We start from the raw sequence: 24,688 nt of genomic DNA on the forward strand, positions 1-24,688 counted from the left end.
AGTAATCAGCATAGGACAGGGGTCTGCAACCTTAAACAAAGAGCCATTTTGACCCATTTCCCACAGAAAACACCGGGAGCCATAAAACCCTTCCCGTGCCTGACTATTTCTTGAGCGGCCACAAAACTAGCATACGTAGTTGAATTAAACGTTCTGTTTTCTTCTGAAACTTTTCTTTTCTTGGATTTATCCATGGTTGGCCTACCGGGAGTTGAAAAACTCAATAAATCGTGTGCCAGCGGGTGTCGCAGATTGGCGGTTGTGATACATATTTTGAGTGACAGGGAGCTGCAGCGGAGGGGTGAAGGAGATACACACAGCTCCAGAGCTGCAGGTTGCTGACCCCTGGCATAGGATATTTCACCAGATAGGTACGTATTATGGTTAATTAAAATTAGGCAGGGAAGAAAAAAACCAAAGCATTTGCATTGTACAGGCTTTTAAAAAATTAATGTAGTAACAAACACAATTTTTATTGATCCATGAATATATAAAAGGAATTTAATGTAAATGTTTAGTGTCTCTTTGAACAAAAGACAAAAGTCTAAATATATCTTCGCAAACAAACTTTATTTTTCAATAAAGCTACATAGGCTGAGAGAGATAAGATCATTTATACTTTTAGCAGAAAATATGAAATAACTGCATTTAATATTTTGTTGGCTATCAAAGTGAGCAACGTTGTCAATTAATCTTATCTAAACAATTCTATTTCCTACCCTGGGAAAAATTAACCCAATCTACATTATTGCTTTATAACAGTGGGCAAGAGATTTACTTTACTTTGTTCTAATCTTCTTTTCTCTTATTTTCCAAATGGTAAAAAGCCCACCCATCTGGTTTTACACATATATTTTAATTTGATATAGACCTAAAAGCTTTCTCCAGAACTACCTCAGCATTTTATCATATTCCTAACATGGAATGGAATTTTTGGGTACATCACATCATGTCCATAACTCTGAAATTAAAAAAAAAAGTAATCACTGGGCTAGTAACTTGGTTTATAAAACAAAGATCAACAGAAGACAAGAAATGGTCCCAGCAAAGCTGCCCCACTCATGTAACCACTTGAAAATCAGTCTTCAGCCCTTCCAGAGCCTTCACCACCTTGTTTGCTTTCGAAGTCCAAAAAGTGTCATACAAGCTGCAAAAAAAATCAAAAAATCATTCAGGTTATTAATGCTATAGATTACAGATGAGAATTCAATACTAGAACTACACTAGAAACATCAGACAAGCATACAATCACTCAAAGTTGGTTATCACATCTCTAAAATCTCATTTCCACATACTTCCCATAGAGCAGGGGTCTGCAAACTTGGCTCTTTTAAGACTTGTGGACTTCAACTCCCAGAGTTCCTCAGCCAGCTTTGCAGACCCCTGCCATAGAGGAAGATGTTCTGGCTATCCCGAGGGCAGGCATTCAACTAACGCTCTTTCTAACATTAAGATTCAATCAACCAGAACCATGTTTCTGAAGATACACATCTAAGGGCAAATCGCTTTGAAGGAACATCAAGAGCATTTGAAGAACCCTGAATGACTTTGAGCAAGGCTACTCAAGAAAAACATGCCCAACTCAGTCAATCGATTAGGCGCTCAATGAAATGCTTCTGAAATATTTAAAATGGTGATTGGTCATCCTGGAAATAAGTACAGACTGACGGCAAATACAACAAAGGCATTTGGCAGAGAGCAGTTTAGGAAGCTCTACTAAAACTGGATGTGAAGGGCAGATATATGAGTGATATTGTTAGAAGAGTATTAAATATTATAGATGTAGCTGAACATAATGGTGATAAAATTGGTATAGTATCATTGGACATTTTTAAAGCTTTTGATTCTGTACAATGGGAAGCTATTAAAGTAATTGTGGAGGCTTTAGGCTTTGGTAACAAGTTTATACATGTTATTTCAAAATTGTATCAAAAAAGTAGTGCAAGAGTGAAGGTGAATGGAATATTAACTGAAGAGATAAAATTAGAAGCAGGTACGAGACAAGGATGTCCCTTGTCCCCAACATTATTTTTATTGGCTATGGAAATCCTGACAAAAATGATAGAAAAAGATGAAGAATTAGAAGGATATAAGGGATATAAGATAAATTTGTATGATTTTGGATGATACTTTAATTATTTTGAAAAATATAGAGAAAGACCTGAAAAAGATATATAAGCATTTGAAAGAATTTGAGGAAATGACAGGTCTGAAAGTAAATTGGTCAAAATCAGAATTATTGATGGATAGTAATGGTAATGAGTGCGAGAATATGCAAGAGCAATTTGGGATAAGGATTAAAAATACATTGAAATATTTGGGTATAGTGCTCTCACTCAAGGTTAAAGAATTGAAAAAACTTAATTATGATGTGGTGATGAATGAAATTGAGAAGAAGATAGATAAATATAAAATGTTAAAGTTGTCTTGGTTTGGTAGAATTGCAATGTGTAAGATGATGTTGCTGCCCAAGTTTAACTTTTTATTCGAGATGCTACCGTTAAATTTGACAGAGAAAGATATTGAAGGATATCAGAAAAAATTGGACAAATTTTGCAATGGTGGGAAAAGACCTAGATTAGTGAAGAAAATGTGGTATCAAAATCAAAAGGAAGGTGGATTAGGAATCCCCAAATTATTTAATTATTACTGTGCATATGGTATCCGGATAGTGGTAAAAATACTTAAAGGTGAAGGTAATCATTGGAGACACTTAGAGTTAAGGGATATAGAGAAATTTGGATCAAGATGGTTTTTAGATAAAGCAAACTTAAAATGTGTAATTAGAAGTTATTGGTTAAAGGGATTAAGTAAAATGTGGAACAAATTTGTTAAAATTTTAATTCCGGATATAATCTTTTTGGGGAAGACAATTGGAAATTGGCCAATTAAAAATAATATAAGACATAATGAAGTGATTAAAGATGAAAATATAGAAACTATTAGAGATTGGTTAAAAGTTTTAGAAAATGAAAGGAGGAACAAAGAAATTATTGAAAAATTAGGGTTAAGCTGGTTTGAAAAAATACAGATAGAAAATGGACAAAAAATTAAGGAAAATTATTCGATAAATAGATGTGAAACTGAATTTGAATATTTAGTATCTCGGATTATGAAAGATGAAATTGGGCTAAAGGGACTCGTTAGTAGGGTTTATAAGATTATAAATTCTGATGAAAAATTACAAAGAGTGATGAGGACAAATTGGGAAAAAGATCTTAATATTGAAATACCAGAGTCAGATTGGAATGTGAATTGGAATAGTAGAATTATGAGAACTTTATCTATAAGGATTAAAGAGCATAATTATAAAGTTGTTTGGAAATGGTATTTGACTCCAGTAAGATTGTCACAAATGGATAAAAAAATTAGTAAAAAATGTTGGAGATGTGAGATGGAATTGGGGACTTATGAACATATGTGGTATAAATGTGATAAGGTTAAAAAGTTTTGGCAACAATTGGAGAAAATGATATTTGAAATGATGGGGAAAGTAATAACATTGAGAGTGGAAACTATATTATTGTTGGTAATTAAGGAAATAGAATTAACAAAATATGAAAAAGAATTGATTAGAATTATGATTATAATAGGTAGAATTATAATAGCTAGATATTGGAAACTAGATGTGATTTTTAGAATAGAAGAGTGGAATTCTGAAATGTGGAAATTAGCTTTAAATGATAAAATGACATGTGATATTAAAATTAGAAGTGGTGTGTATAAAGAAGATATTTTCTGGAAGACTTGGAAACCATTCGTGGACTATGCGCTTGGAACATTGGACGCCTCGGTACCTGTACCTCGAGAACGTGGATTTTGGCAATCATGAGGACATATCTGAAGACCCAAATCTTCCTTTTTTTTATGTATAGCACAAGGGTGGAAAATGTATTTTCTTTTTTGTTTGTAATGTTAAAAAAAAAGTAATAATAATAAAAAAAAAACACAAAGGCATTTGGCAGAGAGCAGTTTAGGAAGCTCTACTAAAACTGGATGTAGTTTTTAATCAGAACACAAGTATAGACCAAATCCTTTCCATTTTTCTAAAATCACTCTTAAACGACCCCTTTTTCCTCATTCTTACATGCTACCCAAGAGATACTTACATTAGATATTTCAGGTTACAGTTTGGATTTTTCACTGCTTCACACAACTTCAACACACCCTCATCCCCTATTTGGCTGTAGCTCACATCCAATTCCCGTAGAGAAGATTTCTCAACTATAAGTTTGGCAAGTGCATCACAGCAAACTGCTGTAACACTCGACTGCCCCAGCCTAGGAAGAAATCAGAATAAAACCAAATAAACATTTGCAAAAAAACTGGAACAATGAAAAAAACACCACCTTCCATTTGTATAAATACTTAGGAACTGCCCTAACTATGTAGTTAGAGCTATCTATAGCCTCTATTTGCAAACAGCAACTGTTCCAACCCTCAAAAATATTTCATTGAGTTCAGGGAACAGTAAGCTTTTAGTTTTTTAAGATACCGCCAGAAGTTATATTGTTAGTAACGTGGTTATTAAGTGAATTTAGCTTCCTCATTGTCTTTACTTGTCAGAGGACTGCAGAAGGGGTTTACATGACCCCAGGAAACCGCAACCGTCATAAATATGAGCCTGTTGCCAAGTGTCTGAATTTTGATCATCTGACCATGGAGATGCTGAAACGGTCGTAAGTGTGAAAAACAGCCATAAGTCACTTTTTTCAGTGCCGGTGTAACTTTGAACAGTCACTAAATGGATTGTTGTAAGTTGAGGACTACCTGTTTATTCTTCAATAAACCACTGGGGGCAGGGAAGAGAAGGGCTTGAAAAGCAGCTAATATATACTGTGGCCAATACCCTTAAATAAGCTTCAGTCAGCACAAAATCAATGAAACCATTTGATTTCCCCAAAGGTTTGTTGCATGTATTAGTTTTGCTCTGGTGAAGACAACTGTGATTGGCACCCTTATCTTTAAGAAACAATCTCTACCCTATATTTCCATTAAGGAGGTTATCAGCGTTTTTCACACTTGGGGAATTCTAAGATGTATAGACTTTTAACTCCCAGAATTCCCCACCCAGTGTGAGAGAGTTGAAGTCCATACAACTTAAAGTTGCCAAGTGTGGAAAAACAGGGTTAGAAGAATCCCACAGAAAGCAGTATACAGAAAGGATAAGAGAGGTTGACACTGTCACTCACCAGAGGGAATCAAGGTTGCAATTTGGACTCATCACACCTTCACAGATTTCAATCACTCCTTCATCTCCAATGGAGTTGCCACCCAGTTGCAGCTCTTTTAGGACACTGTTCACGCTCAAAGCAGAGCCAATACTCTTGCAGCAAGCCGATGCCAAGCCACAATCTCTTAACCTGTAGCAGGCAAATAAGTGCATCTCTTACAACTCTGCAATACAAGTCTTTCCCCAGATTTTGTTTGCTTTCTCTTCTGCCAAATTATTATTAGCAGCTAGTTTCGTTCCGGCCTATATGAAACAACATGCTGAAGACCTAGCAACTCTAGTTCTATTTACCCAGACGATTTTCTCCTTGCTTCCACACAGGACTCTCATTTTCATATCCATTTGGCCTAGGGCTGGATTGGCGAACCTATGGCACACATGCCAGAAGTGACATGCAGAGCCATCTCTCTGGGCATGTGAGCCGTTGCCTGTTGCTCTTCTGGGCTCCAGCGCACTGGCCAGCTGGTCTTCAAATGCACGGGAGTGCCGGAAACCAGAAAAGCAGCCAATCGGTGCACATGTGTGCACCGGGTGGCTGCTCTTCCTGTTTCCAGCGCACGCATGGGCACCAGACACCTGGTCTTCTGGTTTCTGGCACGCATGCGCTCGCGAAGACCAGCTGGCCGGTGTGCATGTGCTCACCAAAAACGGTAAGATGGTCTGCAGAAAAATTATTTGCATTTTTTATATTGCACTAAGTCAGGGGTCCTCAAACTAAGGCCCCTGGGACAAATATGTGCAATGAACTTTTGTTGCTGCAGAGAGTCTCTCCCTTCGGGATCTTTTTGTGTGGGTCAGAGGGAGACAGAAATACCAACTTGGGGTCTGCTTCGGCCTCCTGGTGCAGGACTTTGGGCGAAGGCTGGAGGGAAGTGCCACTGGTAGCAAAGAGCCGGAGGGGCCTTGTTCCAGTTGGACTGCATCATGGCCTGGAACTGGCTGGCCATCTCAGCCTGCTGAGCCTCCAGGTGCCAGTACTTTGCCTTGTACTCCTGCAGGTCTTGCCTCTGCTTGGAAAACCTATGTTCGTAGTCCTCAGTGAGGTGCTTCTACTGAGCCTCCTTCTCGGTCAGATCCAACTTGATCTGAGCTGTTTTGCTAACTCTTTCTCGTGGTGGCTGCTTAGCTCCAACAACTGCTTCCTGCTGGGGCCCTAAGGAGCCTGGGTGGGGAGGCGAGAAGTGGCTGGGAGGGGAGGGTTGAGTAGAGGCTAGTGAGACGTCCCTCGATGTGAGTGACATCGAGTTGGCCACGCCTACCCAGTCACATGACCACCTAGCCACGCCCACCCAGCCTATCATTAGGCAGATCATATTAGTGGTCCGTGGGATTTAAAATTATGAATTTAGTGGTCCCTGAGGTCCGAAAGGTTGGTGTCCCCTGATTTAAGCAATCCCTGAAAGCTACATTGCCCCTTCATTCCAGACACACCCTGTTAAGTGGAATTGCTGATTGCAGCAAAAAGAAAACATGCACTAACCACAGAGATTGGAGTTTCGTTTTTGGATCCTTCAGTCCTTGACATAAAAATTCTACTCCTTCATTTTCCACAGGATTTCCCAGCAGGCTCATCTCCTTGAGTGTCTCTTTGGTGCCAATGATTGTGGCAAGTTCCTTACAACCAGCAGCAGTGATATTGCATTCCCACAACCTGAAATAATCACCAAATCATTGCTTTTAGCTTTTCACCAACAATAAGATGGGAGACCCATGGTTCCCTCATTTGAAACATTTATTTACATCTTCATAAACCAGCTCCTTAAACTACATCCCATTCACTTGTAGTAAGTAGTAATGTATAAAAAATATTGAAATAAACATATGATCCAGAATCAAAATTCTCCCTTGGCCTATGAAAACAGATCAAGACAAAGTCTATTTCTCAACATACTTGAGCCCTGAAGATTGTTCCCCCCACCCGCCAGCCTTAGTCTTTAATATGAATGGGACCCTCATTTGATGGCAGCCATTTGGTTGTAGCATCTCTGATATTACTCCAGAATCAGAGATTACTTGTAACAGAAAAGAACTGGCCATTACTAGGCTAGATGGCCATTTATAGAAACATGAATGAAAACGGTTTTGTGACTCATTTATGGTAAATGTTACATTCCTTTAGAAATATACTTTATAGCAGTGGTGAAATCTGAACCGGTTTACTACTGGTTTGCTGGCTGTGCATGCGCACTGCGCGCGCATCACACACCAAATGCAAGGTACGCACATGGAGTGCACGCCAAAAGGAAGCATGAGGCAAGTAGAACAGCGGTGCCGGGCGGGAGGGGAACCTGAGCTATGGCACGTGATCTTTTTTTTACTTTTAAAAGCACTTTTTTTCCAACCTATTCGGCCGAAGAGGTTGTAATAAAATGCTTTTAAAAGTAAAAAAAAAAGGCTCCGATGATTGCGTGGCTCAGCTGGGAAGGGGTGGGTGGGGGCAGGGATGTTTGCTATCGGTTCTCCAAACCACCCGCCACCATCGCTACCAGATCAGCCAATCCGGTCCAAACCACGAGCATTTCACCCCTGCTTTATAGACATAATTATTGCAGAAACTACATGCCGAGTTCCATCCCCCACAGAGAGAAATACCAAAAACACCCACTTACACAATTATTCTCACTTGCACTGGGAGAAAAAAGTAGGCTGCCAAGACTTATTGTAGTAAATCATAATATCTGAAAATGTATACTGTAATATATTTTTAACATATTAGAAAAAGCATATAGGTGTAGTTTTAAATATTAAAAATTCAGTAAATCAACCTCATTTTCTATTTGAATTAAAATAGAGGTATTACTAGGCTGATTTCCTTTCTGGATTTGGCTCTATCAACCTAGTTATCTAACCTATACATAACAAGCCATTGTGAAAACCTGATTGACTTTTGTTACCAAAGGACATTTGATATAAGAGTCTAAGACTGCCAATGTTTAGGGAGTCACTTACCATAGTTTCTCTACTTTGCACTTTGGATTTTGGATGCCTTGGCAGAGGATAGCTAGTCCTGCATCACCAATACTGTTGTCTCCTATGCATAATTCTGTCAAGGATGGGGTATTACTGAGGAAAATACTGAGGTCCTCGCAACTAGCACGTGTGATCTCACAGCTCTCTAATCTGCAAATAAGCAAAAAACAATTCCAAAGCTGCACTGGATTTCACTAGAAAACTGACAAAAGAATTTTGTTATTTCAGCAACTCTGCCTACAATAATCACAGTGTTAGAGATGGGCATCCTGCAGCTACGGAACACATGGCTTTCAATTTCTAAGAGTGTGCCTATAAAGAAAATTGTTCTGAGCTTGGAAGGGAACAGCTACAATTGTGGTATTTCACACATTTTGACACAATGGGAACTCTAAACAAGTCCCCTGCTTTGTGTTTCATCATATGGCCACAAAGAAGGGGGTTTAATTAATTATCAGTGCTATTTATATCTAATTTACAAAACTGGCAAATAAGATTTTAAAACGTAACAAGCTTTTAAAACACACACATACACACAATAGACAAAAAAATTGTTGAATACTTTGTTGCAACCAGTCTGCACAAAACACAGTCCAGCAAAGTTGCAACAACAATGGGGTCATTTTAACACAACCTATAAATAACCTAAAACAATAGGAAAAATATATTTAAACTAAAAGTTTGGTTTTTCTTCCTAATGTGTACAGCACATACAACTTGTAGTTTGTAATATAATTGCAATATGAAGTGTAATAGTTTAGCAATATGGATTATCTGTGAATATACAAGCACAGTTTACATTTGACAGCTTCTTTATAATACTTGTGGATCTGCTGATTTGGCTAACTGCACTTTTCTAATCTTTCTAACTTTTGATGAATTACTTAGAAAGATATGAAATAAAAACTCCTTTTGTCCCGAGTTTGGATAAAACCCTGAAACACAATTTATTTATTTATTTGTAAAATTTATTGACTGCCCATCTTACCTTAGAGTAACTCTTGGCCATCCATCTTACCTCAGGGTAATAAATTTGTTTTATTCAGGGCACAGAATAACTGAAATAGCTGTTCCAAGCTCAAACTGTTTTAAATGTTCACTCTGGTACAATCAATCTTGGGTGGATTACCTTTTAAGGTAGACACCCACTTCTTTAGAAAATTCTCAGCCATGACATACCCCAAAAGAGAGAACTCCAGACAAATATGAACTGTATCTTACTGTAGGGATTGCAAGTTAGAAGAGCCCTTCACCAAGGCTTGGCAGAGGTTTTTCACTGCTTCATCTCCTAGCTTGTTATTACTCAGGTTGAGCATTTGCAGGGACGATTTGACAGACAGTACAGAGCAGAGGGCATCTATGTTTTCCTTTGTGAGGTCACAGAATTGTAGTCTATAAGAGAGAGGAATAAGTTGACTTCCAAAAGGCAATAATAAAGACATATAGATTTGGGGGAAGGTGCAGAGGATGTACTGTATACATATTATAACCTATGACAGAGCTTTCCAATCCAATTTTGTTTAGTTTTCTTATTCATTTAATTAACCTGTAGCATAACACCAACTCTAAGCAGCCAACAAAGCATAAATAAGATTAAAGCAAGAAAGCAAGTTTATATATCCAGTTTACAAGCAAGCAAATAACAATTATATTGTTATGTTATATGTTGTTATATTATATTATATAATTAGTGTGTCAAAACCCAAGTCAGGAAAATTAATGAAACCAGTTACACATCATAAAACAGAGTTCAACACCTGGAGTCACAAACCACCCAGCCAACGACTTGCTGAAAACTCAGGTCATCAAGCCTTTCTGAAAACACAACAGGATTGGGACCATGTGCATTTGTGGGGGATGTGGTTCCAGAAAGCAGTAATGGCACAGAGTAAGCATGTCTCCAATATCCCAACGAGATGGCACTGCTTCACTAATGGAAATCTGGAGCATGCCGATTCTGCCAGATCTTATGGAATGGGTAGAAACAACCAGAGGAAGGATGTTGTGCAGGTACCTGGGCCCCAAGCCATAAAGCCTGATAACCAATACAGAGCAGAGGGGTAACATGATCAAAACAAGGTATGCCCACAATCTACTTGCACTGCTGCACTATATTCAACCTGTAGTTTCCAAGTGGTCTTCACAGACCCACTTAAAAGTTGCAACTGCCAAAATGAAATTAAGTCATAACAACTACAAGATGCGTTAAGGCATCTTGATTCTGGAAAAGGCACAACTGGCACACCAGATAATCTGTACAAAGGCCACCCCAATCATAAATGTTTCTTGCTCATTAAGCAAGAATTATGAGTCCTGAAGCATCCCCTGCCATTATTACAAACAACTCTGTATACAGATGCACAACCTCATCAGTAAATAAAATTGGGAAATCCCTGAGATTTCCAAGACAGAAAACTTACTATAAAGAGACTAGGTATTAAAAGGTAACAGCCAGAAACCAGGGCCGCTAAAAAGTCAAAGACTTGATACCTAAAATGAGTAGAGAATCAATGTAAGATGCCAAGTCCACCTTCCCTGAGACTCATGTAATCTCTAGCTTAGCCTGGGTGAAAGATCATGATTTTGGATCCCTCATTTGATATAATTTCATGACTGATCACCTCAATCTTAGTACCTCAACCTCCGTACCTCAACCACTATAATATATTCTCTCCTAATTTTTGCTGGTTTATCCAATTCTGTGTTGGTAGTCCTTACAAGATGGGTGAAAAAGAAGTTTTCTAATGTGAGAAACTTCTAACTAAAACATATTTGCTGTCTTATATGGACTGAAGGACTTGAAATACTTACTGTAGTGATTCTAGTTGGCAGTTTGAATCCACAAGTCCTTGGCACAATGCTTTCCCACCTGATGTGCCCAAACTGTTATCTCCCAGGTGTAGCTCTGTCAGAGGTGATTTAGTAACTACAGAACGAAGCTTCTCACAACAAGCTTTAGTTAAGTTGCAGTTTCGTAACCTGGAATAATAAAATTGAGTAAATTGCATTAATGCTTGAGAATAGGAGAGGATAGCAAGCATCATCTCACTGAATGCTGTGTTCATGCTGGCTGGAACATGACAGTCAAATGAAACACGTTTTTGAAGGCCACAAATTCCCATTCCTGAGAGTGGCTCAAAAGACATTAAGGCAGATTAAACTTCTCCCCGTATCACTCCTCTATTCCAGCAGGGTGGCTCTTTCTGTTTCTTCTTGATGAGTTCAATGACTGGCAATAAACTCCAGGAATAATGTTGCTGCATCATGTATCTTACGTGCCATCTAAAAAATGGCAAACAATTATAAATATATACAGCAAAATGCTCAGCTGTCTTGCATACAGGAAGTAATTTTTGGTACTTACTAACAAAGCTGGAAACCCGTTTGAATCCCTAGACTGTAGAGAGAAAATTGCTAATAATTGTTGATTTTGCCAACCTGACATTCTTTAATTATGTTGGACCTCAATTTTCAGAATTTGTCCATTCTGATTCAAAACTAAATAAATTACAATCTAAAGCAGTTGCAAATCTCAGGGGGGGGGGAGGGGGGGTTTGGAAGGAAGGGGAGAAGGATCAGTAGTTATACAAAACTAAGGAAGCCACTGGCCCACCCTATTCTCTTTTTTTCAAGAGAAACAGCCAAGTTTCTGCACTCCTTAGTCTCACAGCTGAAGATATCACCTCCAAGTCCTATTAGAGTAGAGTAGAGTAGAGTAAAGTAGAGAATAGAATATTTATTTCCAGTTAGCCTATGCATTACATCAGTCCAGAAGAGGGCTTCAAAGCCCCTCTCCCCACAGCCCACATGGTGGGACACGGCCTCTGAGGTTCTTGAGGGGCCTCCAGCAGACATGTAGGTGCCTCAGCTGAGCAGCCTATCTGACCCACTCAGCATGGGAGCCCTGGCACCCATCTTCAGCACCCTGCAGTTGTCCTGAATGTGGCTGCACAAAGCTAGCTTGAGGGCTTTTTCTTGGAAGGGGCCACTCTGGCTGGTCCTCTTTCAAAGTGTGGTTGCCACTTGTCTATGAGTGATCTCTCCCCAGCGCACTCCAGGAATACTCCTCACTCCCAGCTCTGCAGTGCTCCACCATGGCTCCCCATTTTACATTTGGATCAGGGTTCCAGTCTGGTGCCCTTCTGCCATCCTAAGCTTTTCCCACGTCTTCCTGTCTGGAACCAGCTTCAGGGAAAAGGTGTGATATGCATGGATGGTCCATCCTTCCTCCCCCACCTCTAAAGAAAGTCTCTGGCAGTCTTGGGGAGGAAGTTGCAAAGGGGACAGGAGGGGGGGGGGCGGCAGCTTGGGAAAGCCAGAGAAAGGGAAGGGCAAATCCAGTAACAGGAGAGCCTCCCTACCCCTGGCAGCTGGAGGGACAACAACATATTCCCCAAGGAAGCAGTCTGCCCACCTCCCTGCCTCAGCCTCTGGTCTACCTGCACTTTCTTTACAAATCTGCCTGAGTGGGGGCCGGAGCTGTTTCAAAGAGCGGGTCGAAGTGCACATGGCCACTGTAGTGTATTTTATCAACAATATTACAGCTATATAGCCATAAAGCCATGTAATGATGGAGCTTCAGACACATGTAACAAGCAGCAGTTTTCTAAATGGTACATTGTGTGCTGTTCCTTTCTGGACAAACTCTATTTATGTGGTCGATAAGAGTTGACATTGACCAAGTGGCATAGAACCAATTGATCACACTATACTAGTTTTTATTTGTCAGCTGAATCAATGTATATGTGACTTCTCAAATAATTACACATTTTATCTATTTGTGTCAAGGTGCATCTACACAACAGCCCTCATTCTTTCCAATTAAATACCAATATAACGCTCTCCTTGCTAATTGAAATCAATGCTTTTTTAGAGAGGTGAGGGTTCAAACTTCCATATTCTTCTCTTAGCATTTTCAACACAAAAGAGCTTGAGTTCTATTATTTATTGTATTTATTAATTTATTATATGGGATTATTGTGGAAACAAATGTATTCACAGGGAAAAGGATTTTTCACCCAAGCTGAAAAATCATTTGACTGTAGTTACTGTAAATCACCGATACTGGCTGTCAACTCATTCAGCGGCCATTTGAAATTATGAAGTTGCTGAAGGCTGATAGTCTTTGAAGTTTCAGCCCTTGCAGGACCTCTGCAGTCATGTGTCCACCTGCATTTACAGCTGCTTTTTGGACACCTACCACCTGTCCACACCACCCAGCCTTGCCTGCTGCCGCACACCAGTCCTCTACCAGTTGTGGCCTTGTCCACAGCACCTTTTGTGCCGGTGCCACTGGGAATTCTCTTTCACTTTGTCCAGGGCCTCCATTTTTGTGCCAGTCAGGGCTTTCTTTTGTTTCTCCTTTTCGGCCAACTGCGTTGACACAAGAGGAGATTCTGGCCAGGATACGAATGGAGACCCAGGCAGCCCTGGAGTAAAAGAAGGAAGTACAAAGAAGGCCCTGGCTAGTACAGTAGTGGCAGTCTTGGTGGCGGCAAAGGAAACTGGTAGGCAAGTAGCCAAAGGCAGAGAGGGGAAAGAAAGAGGCTATTGAGGTGTTGAGGAGGTGGTCGAGGAAGCAGTCCCTTACTTTCTGATGCTCAGGGCTGGGAGCAGAGGTGAGATTAAAATAATTCAACAACCGGTTCTCTGCCCTAATGATTTCTTCCAACAACCAGTTTGCCAAATTGCTCAGAAAGTTAACAACTGGTTCTCCCGAAGTGGTGTGAATTGGCTGAATCCCACCACTGGCTGGGAGGGACCAAGATGGAAATGGCTCAATGGTGGGAGAGTTCCTTGACTAAGGACCAGTGGGATTCAGTTAATGGCAGCAGCAGAGAGTGCCCATACTGCTGTCACTAAGTGATAGAGCCACATCACCTTAAAAGTAGTCCTAAATTTACCATCACAACTGAGCCCAAAATTTATGGTGTTAAGCGACACCTTTCTTAATTGAGTTTTGCCACATTTTAAGACCTGTACTGCCACAGTTGTTAAGTGAAGCATTGCAGTTGTTAAGTTAGTAACATGGTTGCTAAGTGAATCTGGCTTCCCTATTGACTTTGCTTGTTAGAAGGTTGCCAATGGGGATCACATGATCCCGGGACACTGCAACCGTCATAAATATGAATCAGTTGCCAAGCATCCAAATTTTGATCATGTGACTATGGGGATGCTGCAATGGTCGTAAGTGTGAAAAATGGTCATAAGTCACTTCTTTCAGTTCTTTTGTGACTTTGAAAGGTCACTAAATAAACTGTTGTAGGTCGAGGACTACCTGTACACTTTATGACTGCATCACATAGCCTCAGAAATTCCACTCTCAATTGCTATTCTAATTGGATGTAATAAATATCATAGTTGGCCAATAACAGTCAATGATGAATTATATTGAGAATTTATACCTGGGATAAATGCTAGGCTACTTGTATAGCCACATTTGGAAAAGTCTAACATGGAAGGCAATAACTCTATCAAGGTTTCCATTTGTGGAAAATATATTCCAACACTACTAAAGCTATTACGAATTCTAGGAATATTTACCAGAGTTTTTGAAGTTTGCAATTCGGATTTAACAATCCTTTGCACAGAGCATCTACACCAGCATCTCCCAGTTCATTGTTGCTTAGATTCAGTTCAGTTAGTTCTTGGTTGCTGGTCAGAAGAACAGAAAGATCTTCACAATGGCTAATTCCCAGACCGCAGTCATCCAATCTAAAAATTTAGGGGGAAAATAGATTTAGACATTAACTCTAATTTAGTCAGATGAATTATCTGTCATCTACAGCACCCTCCTGGGCTAAGCTTATTAACAGATGTAGCATAGCACGTATCTCAAATATTTAAGAATGTCCTGGAGCAACATACATGATTGCTTATATGATTCAACATACTCTTACATGATTCTTCCCACCCTTCCTCCGCCTCGCAAACCAATACCAAGTACTTTCAGTGCAATTTTCTGCTATAGTGAGCAATTTGTCCAAGATGGCTAAAGAGGATTTATGAGCAAATGCAACGGGAAAATACATGAACTGGAGTGAGAAAGAGAAACCACTATGTGCAGTGTTTTTCAATGCTACTGGCTAGGGAATTCTGGGAGTTGAAGTCCACACCTTTAAAACTTCCAAGAATGAGAAATATAGGGTATATGGGAAAGCAAAACATTGGAGGGGAAAAGTGAGGCGGGAAAATACCATCCTTCATGTGAGTGACATTTCAGAAGAATTTTTGTGCTAATCCATTATTAATTTTCCCCCAATTCAAATTATGAAGGGAAATGTTAGAATTATCAAACAATGCCTTCAAAAAGCCTTTACAATTCACTAAATGTTGTTAACGTACCTAATTGTTTTGTGCTGTTTCATGGATGCAACAAGTTCTTTCCATTTTGATGCATCAAATTCTTGGCACTGCAAGTCAAGGTCCATTTCTGAGGTCTTAACTACAGAGATGAGAAAAAGACATCCTCAGGTTAAAAAAATTGCCCACTTGAATGCATGACTGGATGCAAACTAGTGCAGTTACATTTTTGGTCTTTTGCAATTACAGCCATGCTAGTCACTTCAAGAAAGAATTTCTTCATAGACACCAACCTTGCTCAAGAGCTAAATACCTCTGTCTGAAGTCATTTGGAACTTTAAAAAGACTCCTTTGAACAGAAACTGCTGCAATAATTTTTTTGCAACACACATAAATTATGAAATGTTACACTCAAGAGGCAGCATAGCTTATCAGAAAGAAGGAACTACAATCCAGGGGCAAAGCATGTGCATTGCTTGCCAAACGTCATGGTATAATTGTGGTACTTTTAAATAGAGCTTAAGAATATTCTCGTGAAAATCCTAGAAAATTATTGAGTCAGATCTGAGAAAAACTGCTACCTTTTTGCTCATTTCTGTGATTTTCAGGGGTTTGGGGGATAGTTCATCACAAGCCTAAACACACCTAAAAAGACCTACCCCCTTTACTTTGGTGATTTCTTGTCTGGTTGGTCATCTTCCTTAGTAGATCCAAGACATTTTCTAACATCTAGACTAGTAGGACCCAATGAACTGATAAACTTCTTATATTCTGATGCTGTATATTTTGGTTCTAAACTAACAGAGTACCCATGCCTCTAATATTATTCACAATCTCTCCAAGAGTTACAATTGCTATCAAGTAAACTTAATTTCTGCAGGAATACATGCATGAGTTATAGGCCCTGTGGACTCTAGACACTCACTTAGTATGTAACATCTTTCCTTAATACATTTATAAATGAATCTTGGCATAAACTGAATTATTTAAGTTGAAGTGACTAACAGAGGTCATTCCACCGATTATTCACATCGGATAACATTCCAGAAAATATGTATTTGATCAGTTCTAGTAAATCCGGCCTAAATATCCATCCTAACTACCAATCCATTCTACAAATAATCTTGCCCATAGAAGTGATCTAATAGTGAATTCATCATAATTATAACTGCTGAAGGGATGAAGGAGTTTTATGCAGTGTGCAAATTAGTCTGTTCATTCTAAATACATAGACTGTCAACCTCACTCACTTTCAATTTCTAAGCTTTAAATTCTTAGGACAACAAAAACCTATTTCTGGATTATTTTTTTTCCAGCTGTCAAACTATTACACATGCTCCTAGCCTTCAGGCAGACAGGTCTGTACAGAGAAAATTTTATCCTCTCTGTTTTATGTGTACAGCTGTGCTTGGCCCCAATTCCTATGTTCTTGGGTCTCCTCAACCTGAGTTGCATCTACTGACTGAGCATTTGTGCTCAGTATCTTCTTTTCTGGATTGCTAAAGCAAATGAAAGCCATGGAGCTTTTAAGTCAATCTTGCAATCGCATCAGTAATTATAGGGGAAAAAAATTCCTAAGGCTTCTGCAAAAGGACTCTCCCCATTACTATCTTAAAGTTTAAACAAGGTGGAAGGACGGTATATGTTTGATCTAGTTTGCCTTGACCATACTATCACTGGCATATAGTTTCCATCCTTGGCTGAAAATTGCTCCACACTGCCAGCTTAAAGCCAAAGATATGCGAATATTAGATAAAGTAGTCTGTTATTGCTCTATAGGTAATCACTGAGATTTAGTAATTTATTTCTGGGATGACAACATACTCTTAAGAATGGACAACTCAATTGTGCAACACAAATCTTTCCATTATTTTTTTTCCTTTTTTATTCCAAATACTATACAGTTGCTTTGCCAATCACTTTCAGATATGCAAGCCATTATCCCATCCTGAGGGAAGAGAGCATGGTTCAGAAATTGCCTTTTGTTATGGGCAAAGAAAAACTTCATAATATCAAGTAATTCTTGGGAAAATGTATTCTATTTGGGACTCTCTCTGCAGGAAGCAACCAGACTGATCTTTAGACTTTGAAAATAAGCAGGGTTAGACCTGGCTAGTTTTTTAAAAAAATATTTTTATAAAAAACTCAAGGCAGTAAATATACCTAATTTTCCTTTCTCCTCCTATTTTTCCCACAACAACCACCTGGTAGGTAAATTGGGCTGAGAGATTGGCCCAAAGTCACTCAGCCGGCTTTCAATCGCATCTCCTGGTTTCCAGCCTGGTGCCTTAACCACTGCACCAAACTGAGAATCCTCCAATTGGGATATTTAAAAAGCTATTCCAAAAGAAAGCAATCTCAATCCACCTCCACACTACTTCTAATAAAATTATGAGGCATAATATCTATCAAGTCCAAGAAATTCAGTTCAGCGAAAAGGAGACTTTACTACCATCACTGTCTGTGGCTGCTCAACTAAGCCTTTATGAATGCTGCTCTATTCATAGTTAAGACAACGTAACTTCCAATTATGTTTTTCACTGTAATGCTCCTGCGGATAATGAAAAAAAAATCATAACCTTTGTCATCCCACAGCCTTTTCAACTCAATGCCATTTACGTATGTTTACAACTGCCTGGAAATTGTTTCCTTGTTATCTGTAATTCCATTGCAGGTTCAGAAAGACTGAATTCTACTCTTTGCCTCATTCTAGTTTCCTTTTGGTTCTTTTATTAAATTATCAGTAGGAAGCTGGTATCCAATAAAGCACTATGCCAGCCTTTAGCCTCAGATTTATTTCTAAGAATGCTGCTAAACTTTCACAGGTGTTCTTACAAGATAAAAATGAAGTTGCCACACAGTACTACAGTTTGTTTGGAAGCATGTCTATCCAGATTCCAGACAAAAAAATAATGACACAAAAATAAGCAAAAGTAGTAGTAGAGACGGGGACGTGGTGGCTTAGTGGATAAGATGGTGAGCTTGTCGATCAAAAGGTTGGCAGTTCAGCTATTCGAATCTCGAGTGCCATGTAACAGGGTGAACTCCCGTTACGTCCCAGCTTCTGCCAACCTAGCAGTTCGAAAGCACGTAAAAAATGCAAGTAGGAAAATAGGGACCACCTTTGGTGGGAAGCTAACAGCGTTCCATGCACCTTTGGCGTTGAGTCATGCCGGCCACATGACCACGGAGATGTTTTCGGACAATGCTGGCTCTTCGGCTTTGAAACGGAGATGAGCACCGCCCCCTAGAGTTGGGAACGACTAGCACATATATGCGAGGGGAACCTTTACCTTTATTTTTACCTAGTAGTAGAGAATATCCCTGGAGTCTCAAGGCCCTGACAAGCTACAAACCTATCATCTGCTGTATCAGTTAATCTGATTTAATAGATCATGCACATCTTCATATTCATCTTAAGAGTTAAATATCTAGTATGTCCTCTGGCCCACAAACATTATCCAAGTGTACTCTAGGCAAAGCAAGTGGAACAAGTTTACCACCTATCAGTCAAAAGAAACTGTCAGCTGAGATGGCAATTTGCTTATTGTCGTATTTAAAACTATTTCTTGCCAATTCACCATGAAGAGTTCAAGAGAATTCATAAAACTATTGTTATAGCATATTAGACTTAATGTTCCAGATATGGTTATTTAATGGCAATATAACCACACCTGAAGTTTAAAGTGAAAACTCTGGATCAGAGTTTGTTTCAAAAATTTCCTTTCCGTTCTCTTGCCAAAGGCATATGTACCACCAAAATGCCAATTAACCATGTGAGTATTAACATTTTAAATTTTTAAATTAAAAATTAAAATTAAAATTTAATTTAAAATTTAAAATTAAAGGTGCTGCATGCTTCAAAAATTGGATAAATTGCTTTTGCCCATATTACTTCTCCACTATTTTTCACTATTCATAAAGCAGCTCTTTTATTCATAAAGCAGCACTCTCATAAAGCAGTTTTTTCCCCCAGGTGCCTGATTGAGCCATTGAATGCTGCCGCTTTAAAAGTTAACTTTAACAAGCTAACTCCTTCAAGCAGCACTAACATCATTTTTTGCACATAAACTTGGAAAAGGTTGGACTGCTTTAATGAACATTATAAAGTGCAATGCATTATGGCAGGGTCGGAAGTGTTTCTTCCAAATTATTTTGAAATGTACACATTTCCACAATCTTAGGTAAAAAGAAAAGTGAGCATTTTATTTTGCAACTTCAGTTAAATGTTTCTTCTAAGCTGGGGGGGAGGGGGAGAGAAAGAACATAGAAAGAAGACAAACAAAAGCAAGAATTGGGGAATGGTTGCAATTTTTTTTTAGAAGCATGATCAAAAATTTGAAAGATTATTGAACTTGATTCCTATGAAAGGAAATCTGAAAACAGGCAATGAAAAATGCCTTCCACAAATTAAAAACCACCTTCATACACAAAAATACCAAAAGCAGCCTGCTACTGGCAAATGAACATTGCTAACAAATTATTGAAACTTTTTTATTCAAGTAAACACCACACCAAACTTAATGTCCTACAACTGAATTGGACCATAACTTTCTTTTATCTCATTCATTAGTCCTTCTGGTCATATGACCAAAAAATTATACAAAATGAAGTGCCAAAACTTCAGAGGGCTACCAGATCTGGCTCAGAAAAAAAAAATCAGATGACTATTAGAGGGCAAAGAGTTAAGCTTTTCTGAACAATTATTAATCTAATTTACATTCACCCCATCAGAAAAGTCTTAATGGCTTACACAGATAACCAAACTAATCGTTATACATAGCAACATCTTAGAAATACGAGTAAAACCCCAAATTCTAAATTAAGGAAAAAACAGGAGGGAGATTAAATGGTTTGTAACCTTAAAGAAGGGAACTTTTTACCAGAGGACACTTTTCCTCTGGTACCCTCTAAACCTAAAAATGTCCTGGCTGCCAGTTACTGGATTTTGGCAGACCGCATGTGCTTTAGCCATGATTCGGGGAGGTAAAAGTGAACTAAATTCATTTGGCAGCAAAGGCTGCTGTGCTGCAATTGCCTTTAACAGGCAGAAGAATCTAACCTGGAATGGCGCCGGGGCTCCTAAAATGACAGAGAAACTTTTAAAACGTAGCAGATAAAATAAGAAGGCACCGCTTGCGGTCTTTCTCCTCAACCGAAAAGTACCTCAAACTATTATTCAGGGCGAAGCTCTGAGTCACCGGCAAACGATTCGCTTTCCTCGGGGCTCCGTTTTGTCAAGTCATCGCCTCTGAAGGGAGCAAAGGGTTGCTTCACTCCAAACCAGAGGTCTCCAACCTTGGCAACTTTAAGCCTGGAGGACTTCATCCCCCAGAAAGCTTTGCTGGCTGGGGAATTCTGGGAGTTGAAGTCCTCCAGGCTTAAAGTTGTCAAGGTTGGAGACCTTTGCTCCAAACGAGCCGAGTTTTCCCAACGGAACGAGAAGGGCGTGAGTCCATTCACCCATGGCGACGAATACCATCCAGGGCAGCTTTCAAGCGTTGTGGGGGGGGCGCCCTTCAAATTACCCCAAGTAGTAATTTGGGGACCAGGAACGAAAACCAGAAAGTGCCGCGATTTTCTTACTCCGTTGTCAACGACACACGATTTGGGTTCGCAGTTGGCTTTGACACCCCTCCACTCCACCCTTTCTCCTTCCGTTTCCCCCCCAACCCAAATTACCTATTTTTAACCCAACTAATACGAACACCGTGCCCAGCGCTACGCCACCCGGCCCCTATCACACCTGGTTAAAAGCAGTAGGAACAGCCAAGAAAAGATCTCTTACCGGACTGTCGGAGGACGCAAACCGACTAACAGGTCCCTCTCGCTTTCAGCCCCACCCTCTCACGGGAAAATATCTTCTGCGCTTCGGCCACGCCCTCTTCCCTCGCGGCCAATTGGAAGAGAGCGAAACCGAGTTTCGTCATTGCTCCGCCCCCTCGCCCATCCCCAACTAAGGCGTAGCCTGTTGCGTTTGGGCTCGCTCACAATCCCGGTGAGGCCCTTAGCGAATTTTCCATGTAGCGAGGCAACTAGTTCGTTCCTATGGAAGGTTCACGACGCCCTTTTCGCAGCAGAGGCGGAGGAGAATGTTATTTTTTGTTCGAGATTCGGACAGGCCTTTTATTGCCTCACATCAAAGGGGAGTAAAAGCCCATTTTGCGAAGTTTCTCAGCGAGCCCCTCTCATGCAATTTTGTGGAGGGTAAAAAGGCAGGCTCCGAACAAGGCGTAACTAAAATTCAATTGTATAATAGGCATCGTGCAAAAATAAAGAACGGGTTTTATCAGAAATCCCAATGTCAAAAGCCAAAATATCTTAAGACATTGCTCTGCAATCTAATAAATCTGAACCTGGCTTCTCCGGCAGTAGTACATGGACAATAACTTTACTAGTTCACGTTCTGGAAGCTTCAATAAAGTCTAAGAGCGATTTATTACTTTAATTGAGCCATTAAAGTAATACAAGACTAAATGCCATCTCCTTCTGGTAACCTCAGTGGTTATTCATCCCTGTCTTTTTTATCAAATTCCATCTACTTGAAAACTGCCAGATTTAACCTTTTGTACCAGTTTTTTTCAAGCACTGTAAATAATAGCTGTTCCTCCGTATAGTGTTTTCCAGATGCAAAGGACACAAAATGGTTTATCCAAATTATAATCCCATATGGCTAGACAGCACATGGTATGGGGGGGCTGTGCAAGTAGTCCTCAACTTACGACCAGACTGGTGCGCCAGAATTTCTGGTGCTAAGCAAGATGGTTGTCAGTCATATCTGACTTTTCTTCTTTTTTAGCCATGGTTGTTAAGCAAATCACTACAATGATTGAGTGCATCATACTTTCCCCACTGACTTATCAAAAGCTGGTTGAGAAAGTCACAAACAGAGATCCCATGATCATGGGATGCTGCAATAGTCATAAATATATGCTCGCTGCCAAGCATCCAAAAGTTTGAACGTGTGATCATGGGTATGCTCTGGCAGTTGGTTGTAAGTCATTTTTGCAGTGCCATTGTAACTTCAAACGGTCACTAAACAAATGGCTGTAAGTCAAGGACTACCTGTATTTTTCTGAAATGCATTTTTTAAAAAAATACCCAGTCGTTGAACAGGTTTGTGACTAATAATTGATTCTATCTCCTGTCTTAATTTTTTTCCCTAGAGCCTGTATGTTGGGTTCTTCTACTTCCAGTAAACTGAGCACATTTAAGAACTATTGTTCAGTCTAGTACATGCACGGGAAATGACTATGAAATTCTATACCTTCCACTTCTGGTAACCAGTATCTTTGTGTTTTAACTTCAGTGGTTGGGAATGTGCATTGCACAAGTTATGAGTTGAAACAAGACCAAAACTCAACCCACTTTGGGAAAATGGTGGTCCTACCAAAGTCTTTGGAAACTTAAAACAACTGGCCTAGGAGGGTAATAAGTAGAAGCTACTTGAGTGTAAACAGGAAGAAATTGGAATTTTGCACTCCTGTAGTGGTAAGAACTATGAAGAAAGGTTAACGTATAGCTGAAAGGGGGAACGTATAGCCTATATGCATTAGTACAAAGCCCGCTATTCTATTCATTCTATTGAAATGTTCAACAGAAATAGGAGGGTATGATAAACTTAAATAAAGGTACTCCTCAACAACAATTGAGCCCAAAATTTATGTTGAGACATTTTAAAGTGATTTTATGACCTTTCTTGCCAGTTAAGTGAATGTTGATAAGTTGATAACCCAGTTGCTAAGTGAATCTGGCTTCCTCATTGACTTTGCTTGTCAGGTCACAAAAGGTGATCACATGATCTGGGGACATATCAACCATCATAAATATGAACCAGTTGCCAAGCATCTGGATTTTGATCACATGATCATGGGTCGTGAAAAACGGTCATGTCACTTTTTTCAGTGCTGCTGTAACTTTGAACGGTCAATAAATGAAATGTTGTACATTGAGGACTACCTGTATAATGAAACAAAGAAGAGATCCTTCTTCACAATTGTATTCAGGATGGAGTAATAATATTGCAGTTACTCAGAAATAAATCTCATAGGGTTCAATAGATTTTCTCCCAAGCGAATAATCAAATACTGCAACTTAAATGTGTTTCTCTAAACTAAAATCCATTTAACATCATCTCATTATGGATTTAGGCAGGAGAATCCATATCTAGGACATTTTGGAAGTGATTATGAATATCTCAACTCAACCCCTGTTGGTTATGCTGGAAATTCAATCTGGAAAACACCCCGGTGTGGAAATTTGAAGACGACTTAGGTACCTCAAATGATCTCCAAAAATTACTTCCAAGAATCAAAAGAAGTTGAGAGTGAACAATATTCAATGTATTTTTTTCCCCTCAGTTTTGGGGCAGCTGATTTTTGCAAACCACCCTGGATATATCGTCAAAGAGCAGTATACAAAAATCCGAGGAAGGAAACAGGCAAAGGAAGAGTTCTGTTTTGGTTGGATTTTGCTCTAAAGCGGTATGGTAGTGAGCCACAAAGCGGCCAATTTGCTCTGCTCAGCGACTTCTCAGTCGCATTCGCGGCCAAGCAAGGCTCGTCCTAGCTATGGCTCCGTGGAACGTGGGCGCTCGCCTTTGCCTTCTGGCTCCAAATCAACCGCGCGCCCTCTCTTGTTTGCCAGGCAGGGCCGAGAGAACGTCTCCCACTTACATCCCTCGGGAAAACCCCAGGCACGAAGGCCGCGCCCGCTTGCAAGAGGAAACGCCCGGGCTCCACGCGGCAGAACGAAGCAACTCCGGAGCTTCCCAAAAAGGGCGATCATTATTCCCTCCAAGCAGCCTCCAGTTCCTTTTTTCCCCCTTTCAATACCCCCTTTTTCTTTGTAGAAGGCCGGCTCGGTTCACCGCGGCGCATTTTCCGCAGTCGATCAATCGTCGCGTCTCCAAAGAGACCGCATTTTCCCAACTCCGGGAGCCCGATTCGCCAGGCCATACTCACCGCCCACGGTTTTCGTGGAAAAGGAAGCTGGCAATAAACGTCAGACGACAACTTCCTACTGTCTGGTTTCCGTGCAACCGGCGGGTGTTTGGTCTAAATACGCTTCGGTGCTGCCAAAATGCAAAAGGAAAAACCTCACAAAACTTGGAACACGTCGGGGACTGCCAATTTAAGGAGTATTTATGGAAAAGGATCTGACGAAATTTGGAGATGGTGTACT

The 24,688-nt window shown here is 39.9% G+C and overlaps 1 protein-coding gene across 3 annotated transcripts; it reads right to left on the reverse strand.

Annotated features, from left to right (window-relative positions):
- Positions 1 to 551: 551 nt before the first annotated feature.
- On the reverse strand, positions 552 to 24,307 carry RNH1 (ribonuclease/angiogenin inhibitor 1). Of its 3 annotated transcripts, none has more exons than XM_058156676.1 (10): positions 24,181 to 24,307; positions 15,548 to 15,647; positions 14,747 to 14,917; positions 11,015 to 11,182; positions 9,425 to 9,595; positions 8,183 to 8,353; positions 6,714 to 6,884; positions 5,193 to 5,363; positions 4,110 to 4,280; positions 552 to 1,147 (listed from the first exon to the last, which is right to left on the reverse strand). In XM_058156676.1, the coding sequence occupies exons 1-10, from the start codon at positions 24,290 to 24,292 to the stop codon at positions 1,060 to 1,062; spliced, it is 1,494 nt and encodes a 497-aa protein (XP_058012659.1). In that variant the 5' UTR covers positions 24,293 to 24,307; the 3' UTR covers positions 552 to 1,059. The 3 variants fall into 3 exon arrangements, with proteins under 3 accessions (XP_058012659.1, XP_058012668.1, XP_058012677.1); XM_058156685.1 differs by lacking the exon at positions 24,181 to 24,307 and adding an exon at positions 21,294 to 21,351; XM_058156694.1 differs by lacking the exon at positions 24,181 to 24,307 and adding an exon at positions 21,252 to 21,275.
- Between the last annotated feature and the right edge of the window lie 381 nt (positions 24,308 to 24,688).

Source organism: Ahaetulla prasina, chromosome 1 (assembly GCF_028640845.1).
Source record: "Ahaetulla prasina isolate Xishuangbanna chromosome 1, ASM2864084v1, whole genome shotgun sequence".
Taxonomy (NCBI): Eukaryota; Metazoa; Chordata; class Lepidosauria; order Squamata; family Colubridae; genus Ahaetulla; species Ahaetulla prasina.